The sequence below is a fragment of the Pongo pygmaeus genome, chromosome 6 (genome assembly GCF_028885625.2).
Source record: "Pongo pygmaeus isolate AG05252 chromosome 6, NHGRI_mPonPyg2-v2.0_pri, whole genome shotgun sequence".
Taxonomy (NCBI): Eukaryota; Metazoa; Chordata; class Mammalia; order Primates; family Hominidae; genus Pongo; species Pongo pygmaeus.
Genome location: NC_072379.2, coordinates 141,704,573 through 141,720,335, shown reverse-complemented (window position 1 = coordinate 141,720,335; position 15,763 = coordinate 141,704,573). Strand labels below are relative to the sequence as shown.

At 41.0% G+C, this 15,763-nt stretch overlaps 1 gene segment (V, D, J or C); it reads right to left on the bottom strand.

Moving 5' to 3' along the window:
• Window positions 1-4,267: 4,267 nt before the first annotated feature.
• LOC129041628 (T cell receptor beta variable 11-3-like) lies at window positions 4,268-4,820 on the bottom strand. The segment is given in 2 exon segments: window positions 4,268-4,677; window positions 4,769-4,820. Coding segments are annotated over 2 exon segments (459 nt in total).
• Window positions 4,821-15,763: the final 10,943 nt, after the last annotated feature.

The window sequence follows — 15,763 nt, the reverse complement described above, 5'->3', positions numbered from 1 at the left end:
TCATTAACACCTGGCTTTTTCCCCCGTAACCCCACTTCTCCAAACCTACTTCCTCTCAGAGATTATGGAAAGCTGAGAGAAAGATCTGTTTTTTGGGTTGGTTAATTAAGTTACTTGCCAACAAAAGAGAAGGGCACATTTTTTGCTGTTGGCACAGAGGCATGCTTCTGAGTCCCCTGCAGTCGAAAGCACTTCCTAAAGTTAAAGGGCATTAGTTTGCAGACTAGCTTGTGTTACTGGAGGGGCTGTTTCCCTGTGGGCTCTATCTTTTTGCAAAGATATCTTTATGCGGGATATAAAACTGGCCATAATTCTGTCTTCAAAAAGTTAATTGCTTACTACTTCCTGTAACCAGGAACCAAGTGTGGCAGGCAGCGTGACGACCTCTCAAAGATGTCCATGTCTAATTCCCAGAAACTGGGAATGTGTTAAATTATGTGGCAAGGGGAGAAAGGAATGTTCCAAATGGAATGAAGGTTGGTAATCAGCTGGCCTTAGTATAGGGAGCGTGTCCTGGATTTTCCAGGTGGGCCTAATGTAATCACAAGGGCTCTAAAATGTGAAAGAGGGAGGACGAAGAGTGAGCCTCAGAATAATGCAGAGTGAGCAAAGGCTCAGCCAGTCCTTGTTGGCTTTGAAGATTGAATGGGGCCATGAGCCAAGGAACGCTGGTGGCTGAACAGGAGAGGAAAAATAGTTCTCCCCAAGAGCCTCGGGAAGGAATGTAGCCCTTCCAATACCTGGATTTTAGCCTGGTTTTGGACTTCTGACCTCCAGAACTGTAAGATAATAAGTTTTTATTGTTGTAAGCCACCAAGTTAGTGGTCATTTTTGTCAATAGAAATTGAATACCTTCTAGTAGCCATGGGACCGACAGGTGAGAGGCAGAAGCCGGATACAAAATACATGTAGCGATAGATGCATGATTACATGGAAAAAAATTAAAATCAGGCCAAGGGAAGCCTATTCAAAAACATCTTCTTATGTCTGCCCAGGCCTCATCTTCTTCCAGGAGACACTCTGGACTATGCCTCGTACATGGATATGCTGGTGGCATCACTGTGATTGTCATCTCCCTGGGGACAGGGTCCCTCTGCTGTGGTCCTGGGTTGCACCTCCATTTCTTGCTGTTCTGCTCTCTACAGAGCAGGTAGGGTTGGCCTTGACTGGTATGGGGCCAGCCTCTCCAAGGCTCCTTTGACACAAGAACTGCTTCTCTGGTTTTACCAGCTCAGAACATGGGCCCTGCCACACCCCAGCTCCTTGTGCCCCCACATCTTAAGCGAGCTCAGAGGTATAGCCACTGCAAAGCACACCTGTCACTCAGCCCCACTCAAAGCTTAATATAAAGCAAAACCCACCTGAAGAAGGGTCAGTTACTAATTCCTTTAGTCCCAGCCGTTATTCAAGACATCTGCAAACCAATTTCCTGAATCTAGGTCCAACCTCAGGGTTATCCTTAACCAGCTTGTTCCAGGGAGCAGTCTCAGCTCCTCCCTGTAGACTCCGGATGACAGCGAAGCCACAGTGCCTCCTAGTGGCCAGCAGGCGGGAACAGCACAAATATGGTCTCTTGCCAGGACACAGGGACTTGCGCTTTGTTTCACTGAGTACAGGGGATATAGGATATTATGATTAGTTGGTGTTAGAAGGCCAACAAATAATATTAGTGCTATGGGGTAGGACAGAAACACCCCAGACATTGACAATGCCGTCAGAAAGGTGGAAACATAATGTCAGTTTTAATACTGATAAGCAGCAAGTCTCAATGTGAAACTCGATGGGCTGGCTAACATGATGCTGAAACAGAATTTAACCCATTCCCTGTCCCCTCCAAACTGCAGGCCAGCCCTGCATGAAAGAGAAAGTTCCCCACTGATCTTAGCACATGTTGAAAATAATCTACCTTTTCTCTAGGGAACCAGGAGGAAAACTGGGAAAATAAGGACAGACTAAACTAAAATGAAGAGAGGAAATAGTATAACTGATTTCCCTTCCATAAAGGAGATTTGGCAAGGAATAGGATGATTAAAACAGGATTATTACTTTTGGGGTGCCCCACAAAATGGGGTATGTTGTCCCAGGAGATTGGCTTTAAACGGGGTAAAACAATAGCCACATATCAGTTACTCCTTCCAATTTTGACCACTGCCCCGGGAAATACTCATAAAACAGCACAAATGCACCCCCAGAATGCAGTAATTAACTTAATTTGAAGCCCAGTCTGTACTATTTGACCTAATCTCAGCATTCTCTTGATTGTCTTTCCCATCTTGCCATATGGTCCAATGGAACACAGAGGTTATGTGATAGAAATAAGTAACAAGCATACTTTGGTAACAACATGCCCAAAACAAAGATATGTCTTAATTGGATTATGAATGGCCTTTAAGTTTTTTTTAAGTATTTGATATCAGAATTTAACATCTCTATACCATTTAAGTTGAATATCAGACAAATCACAAAGAATCTAACATTAAAATTCAAGGAAAATTAGAATTCCAAGTAAAGTTATTTTCATCTTAATCCCAATAATTAAGGATAATGGCACTCACTCTTTCTGTTATTATCTACACAGTTGGAAAAAATATCAAAAACAACATTAAAAATTTCAGTTAATTAAAGTCCTAAAAAAATAATAAGGAATAACTTGGCTGGGATGTTGGTGAGGGCAAGAGCCCCGGGAGGTGAGCACAGCAGTCCATTTGCCCTGGTGGGCATTTGCAGATCCTGACTCAGCTCTCAGGAAGCTAACTCACAGGCCGGGGGGTAAAGGCAAAGACCAGAACATACTGAATGTGTCATTGCCAAATTCCACTAGTAACAATGAGCCAGAGACAAACCTGTTCTCCAGATGCTCCAGGACACCTCAAGCCTTAAACTGTGATTCAGGGTACCCGATTGTTTTTACCTACACGCACTTTCAGAAGCACAGAAAAATGATCTCTGCTGAAAAATATCCATCCTACCCCAAAAATTATTTCTACAACTATAGTGTTTGGCACAGTGTCAAACATCATCAGATTGGTAAGGAGAAATACAAACGCCACGAAAATTCAAGCACCATAACTGAGAAGCAGCACAAGAAGAAAATCACAGAAATATCCTATGAAGATCTTAGAGGTGAAAATGATCAGACAGACTCTGAAACAACTGTGTGTCCTATGTTCAAATAATAAAAAGTGATCTCAGAAAATGTTACGAGGGAGTTATTAACTACAAATAACATAGCAGATTGGAAAAAGAAAAAAATAGAAATTTTGACAAGGAGATGGTGAGTGGCCATTTTAATCCATCACATCAGTGAGGTTTTTTTAGAGGAATAAAGGACAGGGAGTTGTGCAATGAGCAAATGGACATAAAGCCTGACTTGCCATCAGGTATTAGATTGGATAAGGAGGGGAGGGAAGTCAGGAGGGGCTAATGGACAGTGACAATGCTTTCAGACAATTTCCAGTATGCTGCTTTTTAAGTAATTCTAACCAATACTTCAGAAAGATTTCTAGTATTAGAGAGTGTAGGCAAAATAGAGTCGTGAATATGGAGCTACACACACAGAGTGTATATTATCAGAGAGGGCAACCGATTGCTTCAGAAGTTCTTACAAGGAATATTTTAACCCACTAAGGAACTTTTAATATACAAGGCAGACAAGTAGAAATGTCCTCTGAACTGATTGGTCCAGGTCTAGATATACTCTTGGGCTGGGATGATTACGTAGAAGAGTTAGAGAGTTCAGGAGAAGTAGAATTCATTTGGAGCTAGGATTTGGAACTGGTTGCTGGGGTATCTGTGTGCATTTCTTTGAACTGGAAAAAGGGCTGAATAACATAGCTGAAATTATAATCACTGTCATTAACAACATCATTATTAACATACTTTACCAAAAATAAAACAGAAGGGAAAATATTTCCAAACACATACTGTGTGTGAGACTTTGCTAGACAGCCAGGGTGTCACCAAGGGTAACAAGTCATTCACATGCTGACAACTACAGAGGGGGAGCCTGCTGTTTGCTGCTTGGTATAATCACTATCTGTATTATTAAGTTTATTGTACATGTTTCATGATCACATACTTTTATGGGAGAGAAACCATCACTACCCCGAGGACTCAATCCCTGATAAGTCATTTTAGGTTTCTTGAGTTGTCCCCAAGAAGTGTTTCAAATCCCTGAGACACATTTTCAAACAACAATTATAGCACTCATGTTTTAAGAAATAGTTCATTTCCTCCCACTATATGAATCCTAGCTATATCTGAAAACTCACTTCTTCCCTGGGAGGATGAGGAATAAGGAAAGGCTGCTGTGAGCTGAGTAGAGAGGAGAGAGTCCTGCAGTTTTCTGCACAGGAGGGAAGTGTCTCTGCTACGCTGTGGCTAAGCTGCTGGCACAGAGATACATGGCTGAGTCCCCAAGCTCTGCAGGCTGGATCTTGAGAGTGGAGTCTACTCCTTTGAGCCTTTCTGCAGAAAATCGATCCTTAGGCAACTGTGAATCGTCTACTGCTTCCTCATTCTCATACCGAATCAGAAGCTCCGGGCCCTGTCCCAAGTTCTGCCGGTACCAGTAAAGGGTATTGTGGCCAGAAATAGGATTGCACCAAAAAGCCACAGGCTGTTTTTTCTCTATAATCTTATATCTAGGAGACTGGGCCACTCCAGCTTCTGTGAGTTCTGTGAGGGAAAAAGAATTTGAAAATAGAAGGAAATGACTAGAATAATCACTGGGAGATTATGTGAGGATTATGGTGTTCCTAGGACTCACCTTCCCCCAGGAGACAGAGGGCCACCCAGCAGAGGAGCCTGGTACCCATGGCAGGGTCAGAGCAGGATGGAAGCTTTGCCAGATCAGGGTCACCGTGAGCAGGAGCAGAGCAAGTGGGACGTCACTGTCCTTACGCAGAAGTTCCTACAGTGACATCATTGTCTCCACAAATGCTTAAGTTCTTAGAAAACAATTGTTGTAAACTAAAACAGAGCTAAAAGTTTGTTTGATGTATTCATAGACTGGAAGTTCATCCAAACATCCTCACTCACATATTCAGGGCTTGGGAGATTAGATCTCGCACTACATCTCTAGGCCTATCCTGTGCTAGATGTTTCTACTTGGAAGTCTCAAAGGCAACTCAAAATAGATATATCAGTTAGTGACCTCTTGATTTTATGTGTAATTTTCCTTCTCTTTGGGTATTTCTTTTCTACCAGGTCCTCCATGCTCCCAGTCCTCTAGGGTAATTGACACAGCTTTATCCTAGAACTGCATTGAACTAGCTGACATACTGTAACCTAAAGGGGTAAAATAATTCCCTAAGCACAAAGTTGGGAGGTTTCATTTTATCTGAAGGCCAATGCCTAGTTCCCTTTTTGCTGTTATCAATCTTCATTATGTATTATGTATGAAGCCTCCACTATGATTCTTCCTGTAGTTCTTGGTCACAAATGTATTGAAAGTAAGTTCTGATATCTTAACCCAAATGGGTGAAGAACACTCTAATTCCTGAAAATATCAGGGTGAATGTCTAACAATAAATGCAAAATTGAACAGGACTTCTGGGATCTAAAACACTTACACCTCTATCATATTTTACAATTGAACTGCAGTGTTAGTATCCAGCAATTTTTTAAAAAATTATGCAACATTAGTTATGACACATTTCTCATTGTCTGAGTGGGAAGGCTTGAGGGATTAGAGAAGCCCTGAGAATCAATGTGAATGAACTAACCAATGACATGTGTGTTCAGAGAAAGGGAATAGTACAACTCAGCCTAGAGAAATCCAAGTTCTTAAAACCTAGGGGACACATGTCAGGGTTATCAGGTGAAGACCTGTGAGTGTAGAATTATCAGAACCATCTCTTTTCCATATAAATTATCTATCATTGTGGTAGAAAAGCTGCTAGTCGGAGCCCACCTTATGTTGACACCAATTAATAATTTCATGATGGGAAGTGCCTTCACATCACAGTGTCACTGTCTTCCATCCTTGTGACCAGGGGCTTAAGGCCCTGGATGACAACAGCATTGAGAGAGTGGAGGCTGGGTGGCTGGAGACAGGTCGTATCAGGCTGCATGTGAAATACTTGAAATTAAGGCATCCTATTTCTAGGAAAGACATTCCCCAGGTATTCTCAGGCCTCCCCTGCTTCCTGAGTACCAAAACAAATGAACAAAAAAACACCCATGATTGTGTCAGGGCCCAAAGGGCCGTCTCATTGCTCAGGGAAGGAAATGCCAGAGTTCTGGAAAATCGGTTCTTGTTAAGAATATTTACGGTGTTAGCCGGGTGCGGTGACTCACGCCTATAATCCCAGCACTTTGGGAGGCCAAGACAGGCAGATCACAAGGTCAGGAGATCGAGACCATCCTGGCTAACACGGTGAAACCCCGTCTCTACTAAAAATATTTTAAAAATTAGCCAGGTATGGTGGTGGGTGCCTGTAGTCCCAGCTACTCAGGAGGCTGAGGCAGGAGAATGGCATGAACCCAGGAGGCAGAGCTTGCAGTGAGCCGAGATCGCGCCACTGCACTCCAGCCTGGGCGACAGAGCCAGACTCCGTCTCAAAAAAAAAAAAAAAAAAAAAAAATTTGTAGTGTTACTGGAAACATCTACAATTGTCCACTCCCATCTTCTACATTCCCCTTACATCATCCTGTCCATCGTTCAGGACACACTAGAATAGGTTAGGTGTAGGATAGGGTGCATTGCTAAGGTTTCTCTGATGTTCTCCCAAGGGGGCAGTTGTTCCTCTGCATGGGTCTGTGAGCATTCAGGTTGGCTCTTGGCTCTCCTCCATCTACCCCTCAAGTGGGCTCAGAAGATTCTCCACTCAATGGTTTGCTACAGTTCAGATTTCACTGCTGAACAGAACCCACTGGCATCAGTGGAGAAAGATGAGTTTCTATTGACCACTCAAAACACCTGCAAACTAGATACTGAATGCTAGGATGAAGCCACACTTTTCCTTTAAACTCAACTTCTCAGGCAACACTTAGCCCTGTTTCCAAAACATCTGGACCCCATCAAACCTCAGTGCCTCCAGATGGCCAATGATTCAGAGCCACTGGGCTTAGGCCCTCCATTCATGGCTCAGGGAGAGTGATGGGACATCTAAACAATGGAAATTAGATCAGGGCTACTATCGGACAGTGTTTGTGGGAGACTGAAGGGAATTCATTCCAGCTCCATGTGATCCTTCTGTCCTGCTAGAGACTCCTCCCCACTGACAGTGTTTCGGTCCTGCTAGAGCCCCCTCCCTCTTACACAAACACATATTGTCCAACCACAATTTAGGACAAGCACTACCACTCCTCTGCTTACATTCAGGCAATTCCCCAACATCTGTGAGTTCTTGACCAACCTGTAGAGAACTCAGAATCTCTTGTTTCAGTTAAAACAGTCGTGTGTATTTACTAAACAGCTTCTTGACATGCATTGGTAGCTAAGTTTTTTGCTCATCTCAGAGACATCAAGCTATTTTGTCCTCAGACTATAAATTCTCTTATCTTTTGGGGGGACTTTTAAAAATCATAGCCTGTCCCTATAGAAAAAGTACACTATAGGGCTAAAAGAAACCTTATCTTGTGTGTTTATTTTATGGTAATTATAGAATATTTCAAATATATTGAAAATGAATATAATAAATACCCACCACAAAACTGAAATCATGCCAACATTTCAAGATCTTAAGATTTTTTTCTTCTAATTTTATTTAAAAAACTGACATTTTTGGAAGAGCTGAATCATACAACAAACAATATTAAAATGTATTTCAATTATTAACATCTTTTGACATTTGCTTTATCTCTTTGTGTATTTTACCCTCAATTTCTTTTTTTTTAATTTTTTTATTTTTATTTTTTATTTTTTTTTCTTTTATTATTATTATTATTATTATTATACTTTAGGTTTTATGGTACATGTGCGCAATGTGCAGGTAAGTTACATATGTATACATGTGCCATGCTGGTGCGCTGCACCCACCAACTCGTCATCTAGCATTAGGTATATCTCCCAATGCTATCCCTCCCCCCTCCCCCCACCCCACAACAGTCCCCAGAGTGTGATGTTCCCCTTCCTGTGTCCATGTGTTCTCATTGTTCAATTCCCACCTATGAGTGAGAATATGCAGTGTTTGGTTTTTTGTTCTTGCGATAGTTTACTGAGAATGATGATTTCCAATTTCATCCATGTCCCTACAAAGGACGTGAACTCATCATTTTTCATGGCTGCATAGTATTCCATGGTGTATATGTGCCACATTTTCTTCATCCAGTCTATCATTGTTGGACATTTGGGTTGGTTCCAAGTCTTTGCTATTGTGAATAATGCCGCAATAAACATACGTGTGCATGTGTCTTTATAGCAGCATGATTTATAGTCCTTTGGGTATATACCCAGTAATGGGATGGCTGGGTCAAATGGAATTTCTAGTTCTAGATCCCTGAGGAATCGCCACACTGACTTCCACAAGGGTTGAACTAGTTTACAGTCCCACCAACAGTGTAAAAGTGTTCCTATTTCTCCACATCCTCTCCAGCACCTGTTGTTTCCTGACTTTTCAATGATTGCCATTCTAACTGGTGTGAGATGGTATCTCATTGTGGTTTTGATTTGCATTTCTCTGATGGCCAGTGATGGTGAGCATTTTTTCATGTGTTTTTTGGCTGCATAAATGTCTTCTTTTGAGAAGTGTCTGTTCATGTCCTTCGCCCACTTTTTGATGGGGTTGTTTGTTTTTTTCTTGTAAATTTGTTGGAGTTCATTGTAGATTCTGGATATTAGCCCTTTGTCAGATGAGTAGGTTGCGAAAATGTTCTCCCATTTTGTAGGTTGCCTGTTCACTCTGATGGTAGTTTCTTTTGCTGTGCAGAAGCTCTTGAGTTTAATTAGATCCCATTTGTCAATTTTGGCTTTTGTTGCCATTGCTTTTGGTGTTTTAGACATGAAGTCCTTGCCCATGCCTATGTCCTGAATGGTAATGCCTAGGTTTTCTTCTAGGGTTTTTATGGTTTTAGGTCTAACATTTAAGTCTTTAATCCATCTTGAATTAATTTTTGTATAAGGTGTAAGGAAGGGATCCAGTTTCAGCTTTCTCCATATGGCTAGCCAGTTTTCCCAGCACCATTTATTAAATAGGGAATCCTTTCCCCATTTCTTGTTTTTGTCAGGTTTGTCAAAGATCAGATACTTGTAGATATGTGGCATTATTTCTGACGGCTCTGTTCTGTTCCATTGATCTATATCTCTGTTTTGGTACCAGTACCATGCTGTTTTGGTTACTGTAACCTTGTAGTATAGTTTGAAGTCAGGTAGTGTGATGCCTCCAGCTTTGTTCTTTTGGCTTAGGATTGACTTGGCGATGCGGGCTCTTTTTTGGTTCCATATGAACTTTAAAGTAGTTTTTTCCAATTCTGTGAAGAAAGTCATTGGTAGCTTGATGGGGATGGCATTGAATCTGTAAATTACCTTGGGAAGGATGGCCATTTTCATGATATTGATTCTTCCTACCCATGAGCATGGAATATTCTTCCATTTGTTTGTATCCTCTTTTATTTCCTTGAGCAGTGGTTTGTAGTTCTCCTTGAAGAGGTCTTTCACATCCCTTGTAAGTTGGATTCCTAGGTATTTTATTCTCTTTGAAGCAATTGTGAATGGGAGTTCACTCATGATTTGGCTCTCTGTTTGTCTGTTATTGATGTATAAGAATGCTTGTGATTTTTGCACATTGATTTTGTATCCTGAGACTTTGCTGAAGTTGCTTATCAGCTTAAGGAGATTTTGGGCTGAGACAATGGGGTTTTCTAGATATACTATCATGTCATCTGCAAACAGGGACAATTTGACTTCCTCTTTTCCTAATTGAATACCCTTGATTTCCTTCTCCTGCCTAATTGCCCTGGCCAGAACTTCCAACACTATGTTGAATAGAAGTGGTGAGAGAGGGCATCCCTGTCTTGTGCCAGTTTTCAAAGGGAATGCTTCCAGTTTTTGCCCATTCAGTATGATATTGGCTGTGGGTTTGTCATAAATAGCTCTTATTATTTTGAGATACGTCCCATCAATTCCTAATTTATTGAGAGTTTTTAGCATGAAGGGTTGTTGAATTTTGTTAAAGGCCTTTTCTGCATCTATTGAGATAATCATGTGGTTTTTGTCTTTGGTTCTGTTTATATGCTGGATTACATTTATTGATTTGCGTATATTGAACCAGCCTTGCATCCCAGGGATGAAGCCCACTTGATCATGGTGGATAAGCTTTTTGATGTGCTGCTGGATTCAGTTTGCCAGTATTTTATTGAGGATTTTTGCATCAATGTTCATCAAGGATATTGGTCTAAAATTCTCTTTTTTTGTTGTGTCTCTGCCAGCCTTTGGTATCAGGATGATGCTGGCCTCATAAAATGAGTTAGGGAGGATTCCCTCTTTTTCTATTGACTGGAATAGTTTCAGAAGGAATGGTACCAGCTCCTCCTTGTACCTCTGGTAGAATTCGGCTGTGAATCCATCTGGACCTGGACTTTTTTTGGTTGGTAAGCTATTGATTATTGCCACAATTTCAGCCCCTGTTATTGGTCTATTCAGAGATTCAACTTCTTCCTGGTTTAGTCTTGGGAGGGTGTATGTGTTGAGGAATTTATCCATTTCTTCTAGATTTTCTAGTTTATTTGCATAGAGGTGTTTGTAATATTCTCTGATGGTAGTTTGTATTTCTGTGGGATCGGTGGTGATATCCCCTTTATCATTTTTTATTGCATCTATTTGATTCTTCTCTCTTTTTTTCTTTATTAATCTTGCTAGCAGTCTATCAATTTTGTTGATCCTTTCAAAAAACCAGCTCCTGGATTCATTTATTTTTTGAAGGGTTTTTTGTGTCTCTATTTCCTTCAGTTCTGCTCTGATTTTAGTTATTTCTTGCCTTCTGCTAGCTTTTGAATGTGTTTGCTCTTGCTTTTCTAGTTCTTTTAATTGTGATGTTAGGGTGTCAATTTTGGATCTTTCCTGCTTTCTCTTGTGGGCATTTAGTGCTATAAATTTCCCTCTACACACTGCTTTGAATGCATCCCAGAGATTCTGGTATGTTGTGTCTTGGTTCTCGTTGGTTTCAAAGAACATCTTTATTTCTGCCTTCATTTCGTTATGTACCCAGTAGTCATTCAGGAGCAGGTTGTTCAGTTTCCACGTATTTGAGCGGTTTTGAGTGAGATTCTTAATCCTGAGTTCTAGCTTGATTGCACTGTGATCTGAGAGACAGTTTGTTACAATTTCTGTTCTTTTACATTTATTGAGGAGAGCTTTACTTCCAAGTATATGGTCAATTTTGGAATAGGTGTGGTGTGGTGCTGAAAAAAATGTATATTGTGTTGATTTGGGGTGGAGAGTTCTGTAGATGTCTATTAGGTCCGCTTGGTGCAGAGCTGAGTTCAATTCCTGGGTATCCTTGTTGACTTTCTGTCTCGTTGATCTGTCTAATGTTGATAGTGGGGTGTTAAAGTCTCCCATTATTAATGTGTGGGAGTCTAAGTCTCTTTGTAGGTCACTCAGGACTTGCTTTATGAATCTGGGTGCTCCTGTATTGGGTGCATATATATTTAGGATAGTTAGCTCTTCTTGTTGAATTAATCCCTTTACCATTATGTAATGGCCTTCTTTGTCTCTTTTGATCTTTGTTGGTTTAAAGTCTGTTTTATCAGAGACTAGGATTGCAACCCCTGCCTTTTTTTGTTTTCCATTTGCTTGGTAGATCTTCCTCCATCCTTTTATTTTGAGCCTATGTGTGTCTCTGCACATGAGATGGGTTTCCTGAATACAGCACACTGATGGGTCTTGAGTCTTTATCCAGTTTGCCAGTCTGTGTCTTTTAATTGGAGCATTTAGTCCATTTACATTTAAAGTTAATATTGTTATGTGTGAATTTGATCCTGTCATTATGATGTTAGCTGGATATTTTGCTCGTTAGTTGATGCAGTCTCTTCCTAGTCTCGATGTTCTTTACATTTCGGTATGATTTTGCAGTGGCTGGTACCGGTTGTGCCTTTCCATGTTTAGTGCTTCCTTCAGGAGCTCTTTTAGGGCAGGCCTGGTGGTGACAAAATCTCTCAGCATTTGCTTGTCTGTAAAGTATTTTATTTCTCCTTCACTTATGAAGCTTAGTTTGGCAGGATATGAAATTCTGGGTTGAAAATTCTTTTCTTTAAGAATGTTGAATATTGGCCCCCACTCTCTTCTGGCTTGTAGGGTTTCTGCCGAGAGATCCGCTGTTAGTCTGATGGGCTTCCCTTTGATGGTAACCCGACCTTTCTCTCTGGCTGCCCTTAACATTTTTTCCTTCATTTCAACTTTGGTGAATCTGACAATTATGTGTCTTGGAGTTGCTCTTCTCAAGGAGTATCTTTGTGGCGTTCTCTGTATTTCCTGAATCTGAATGTTGGCCTGCCTTGCTAGATTGGGGAAGTTCTCCTGGATAATATCCTGCAGCGTGTTTTCCAACTTGTTTCCATTCTCCCCGTCACTTTCAGGTACACCAATCAGACGTAGATTTGGTCTTTTCACATAGTCCCACATTTCTTGGAGGCTTTGCTCGTTTCTTTTTATTCTTTTTTCTCTAAACTTCCCTTCTCGCTTCATTTCATTCATTTCATCTTCCAGGGCTGATACCCTTTCTTCCATTTGATCGCATCGGCTCCTGAGGCTTCTGCATTCTTCACGTAGTTCTCGAGCCTTGGTTTTCAGCTCCATCAGCTCCTTTAAGCACTTCTCTGTATTGGTTATTCTAGTTATACATTCTTCTAAATTTTTTTCAAAGTTTTCAACTTCTTTGCCTTTGGTTTGAATATCCTCCCGTAGCTCGGAGTAATTTGATCGTCTGAAGCCTTCTTCTCTCAGCTCGTCAAAGTCATTCTCCGTCCAGCTTTGTTCCGTTGCTGGTGAGGAACTGCGTTCCTTTGGAGGAGGAGAGGTACTCTGGTTTTTAGAGTTTCCAGTTTTTCTGCTCTGTTTTTTCCCCATCTTTGTGGTTTTATCTACTTTTGGTCTTTGATGATGGTGATGTACAGATGGGTTTTTGGTGTGGATGTCCTTTCTGTTAGTTTTCCTTCTAACAGACAGAACCCTCAGCTGCAGGTCTGTTGGAGTACCTGGCCGGCCATGTGAGGTGTCAGTCTGCCCCTGCTGGGGGGTGCCTCCCAGTTAGGCTGCTCAGGGGTCAGGGGTCAGGGACCCACTTGAGGAGGCAGTCAGCCCGTTCTCAGATCTCTAGCTGCGTGCTGGGAGAACCACTGCTCTCCTCACAGCTGTCAGACAGGGACATTTAAGTCTGCAGAGGTTACTGCTGTCTTTTTGTTTGTCTGTGTCCTGCCCCCAGAGGTGGAGCCTACAGAGGCAGGCAGGCCTCCTTGAGCTGTGGTGGGCTCCACCCAGTTCAAGCTTCCAGGCTGCTTTGTTTACCTAAGCGAGCCTGGGCAATGGCAGGCGCCCCTCCCCCAGCCTCGCTGCCGACTTGCTGTTTGATCTCAGACTGCTGTGCTAGCAATCAGCGAGACTCCGTGGGCGTAGGACCCTCTGAGCCAGGTGCGGGCTATACTCTCCTGGGGCACCGTTTCCTAAGCCCGTCGGAAAAGCACAGTATTCGGGTGGGAGTGGCCCGATTTTCCAGGTGCCGTCTGTCACCCCTGGAAGGGGAACTCCCTGACCCCTTGCGCTTCCCGAGTGAGGCAATGCCTCTCCCCTGCTTCGGCTGGCGCACGGTGCGCTCACCCACTGACCTGCGCCCACTGTCTGGCACTCCCTAGTGAGATGAACACGGTACCTCAGATGGAAATGCAGAAATCACCCGTCTTCTGCGTCGCTCGCGCTGGGAGCTGTAGACCGGAGCTGTTCCTATTCGGCCATCTTGGCTCCTCCCTTTGCCCTCAATTTCTGAAATAAATCACTTTATTCTTAGTGATTCAGTATGTCTCTCCTAAAAAGAGGCCATTATCTTAGAAAACCAGAAATGCCTTTATTACACTCAAAAACTTAATATTCATATAACATTATTTTCTCATATATACTTCACATTCCCCTTTCTCCATTTGTACCAATGTGTCCTTTGGTTTTAATTTTTTTTCTACAGGACATTATCAAAGATTATGCATTTCTTTTGGTTGTCAGGGCTTTTTAGCTACTTTTAAACTAGACGTCTCTTTGGCCCACTTATATTTTCCGATTTTCATGGTCTTGATTTTTGTAAGAGTCCATGTCAGCTGACTGGTAAAATGACCCCTAAGAATTTCCACATTATCAGAGGTTAAATATTTTGGCAAATACCATGCCATAGTTGATATGTGTTTCCCATTGCATCTGATCAATTACAAGAACATATAATGCTATCTTTACACATTTTTGGCGATACTAAATTTAACATCATAGACATCAGATCTCTCCATTGCGAAGATATCATTTATATTTTATAGTTAATAAGCAATTAGTGGAGTGATACTTTGACACAATATAGATATCTTGGTCTCCAGTAACCTTTCAGATGTTGGTTTTGACATCAACTGATGGTGTCTGTCTATAACTACATTAATGGTTACATTGATTTTCTAATTAAAATTACTGACTAGCATTGTTCTGTAATGAAGACATTCTTACCTACATCTTTTTATTGTCATTATAGCCTTACAGATTTTTAAAATTTGTTATAATTTAGTGTCTTCATTATTATTCTCTAATGTTTAGATACTTGTGTTTGGCTAGTAGGAGCCCCATGAAACTGGTTCTGTGGATTTTTTCTATGTTTTCTGGGTCATGAAACTTCCTTGATTTCTGCCAAAAGATGTTTTTGACTTTCCCTGCTCTGGATGTAGAAGAAGCCATTTCTGCTTTGTTTCTTTTAGAAACATTTAGAAATTAAATAACATGCAATAATTCTGCCCATTACTACTGGGAACACAACTACAAAGAAATAAAGCAATTGTCCATCGACTTCATATTGCTTCTTACATATTGTATGGTTAGAGTTAGGAAATACATAATTTTTAAATAATAAGTTCATATTGATACCTCCAGTTCAAATAAACACCACAGATTTCTTCCTTGTCTTTCCCTATTTCTTATTGTATCCCTCTTCCCTTTGTAAGAACTCTGTTTCCCAGCAATGTCAATCAATTTACTTATTCTCTGTTATACAGTATATTAAAAATGTTTCAGAATATGCACTAAAAACACTAACAGCAACAAATCTCCCAAATGAAGTTCAACCCCAACCTCATTTAGCCTTATAACCGTAAAACTACTAAAATCTAAAGACAAAGCAAAACTAAAAAACAACTGGAAAAGAAAAGCCATTACCTCCTAAGAAGATATACAAATGATCAATAATATATGAAAAGATGCTTAATATCTAATGTTTAGGTCTTCTATCTAAGTTCAGTTTATTACATGCAACATGTTGGAAAAGCTCTTTGACATTGGCCTTGGCAATGATTTCTTCGATATACAAAAAGTTCAGGCTACAAAAGCAAAAATAAATGGGACTAAATCAAACTGAAAAGCTTCTGCACAGCAAATAAAACAATCGACAACATGAAAAGGCAACCTATGGATTTGGAAAAATATTTGCAAACCATATGTCAGATAAGAGATTAATATACCAAACATATAAAGACCCCATACAACTCTTTGGCAAGATAACATATAACCCTATTTAAACTGAGCAAAGGACCTAAACAGACACTTCTACCAAGAAGACATAAAAATGGCCAAGATGTTCAATATCAC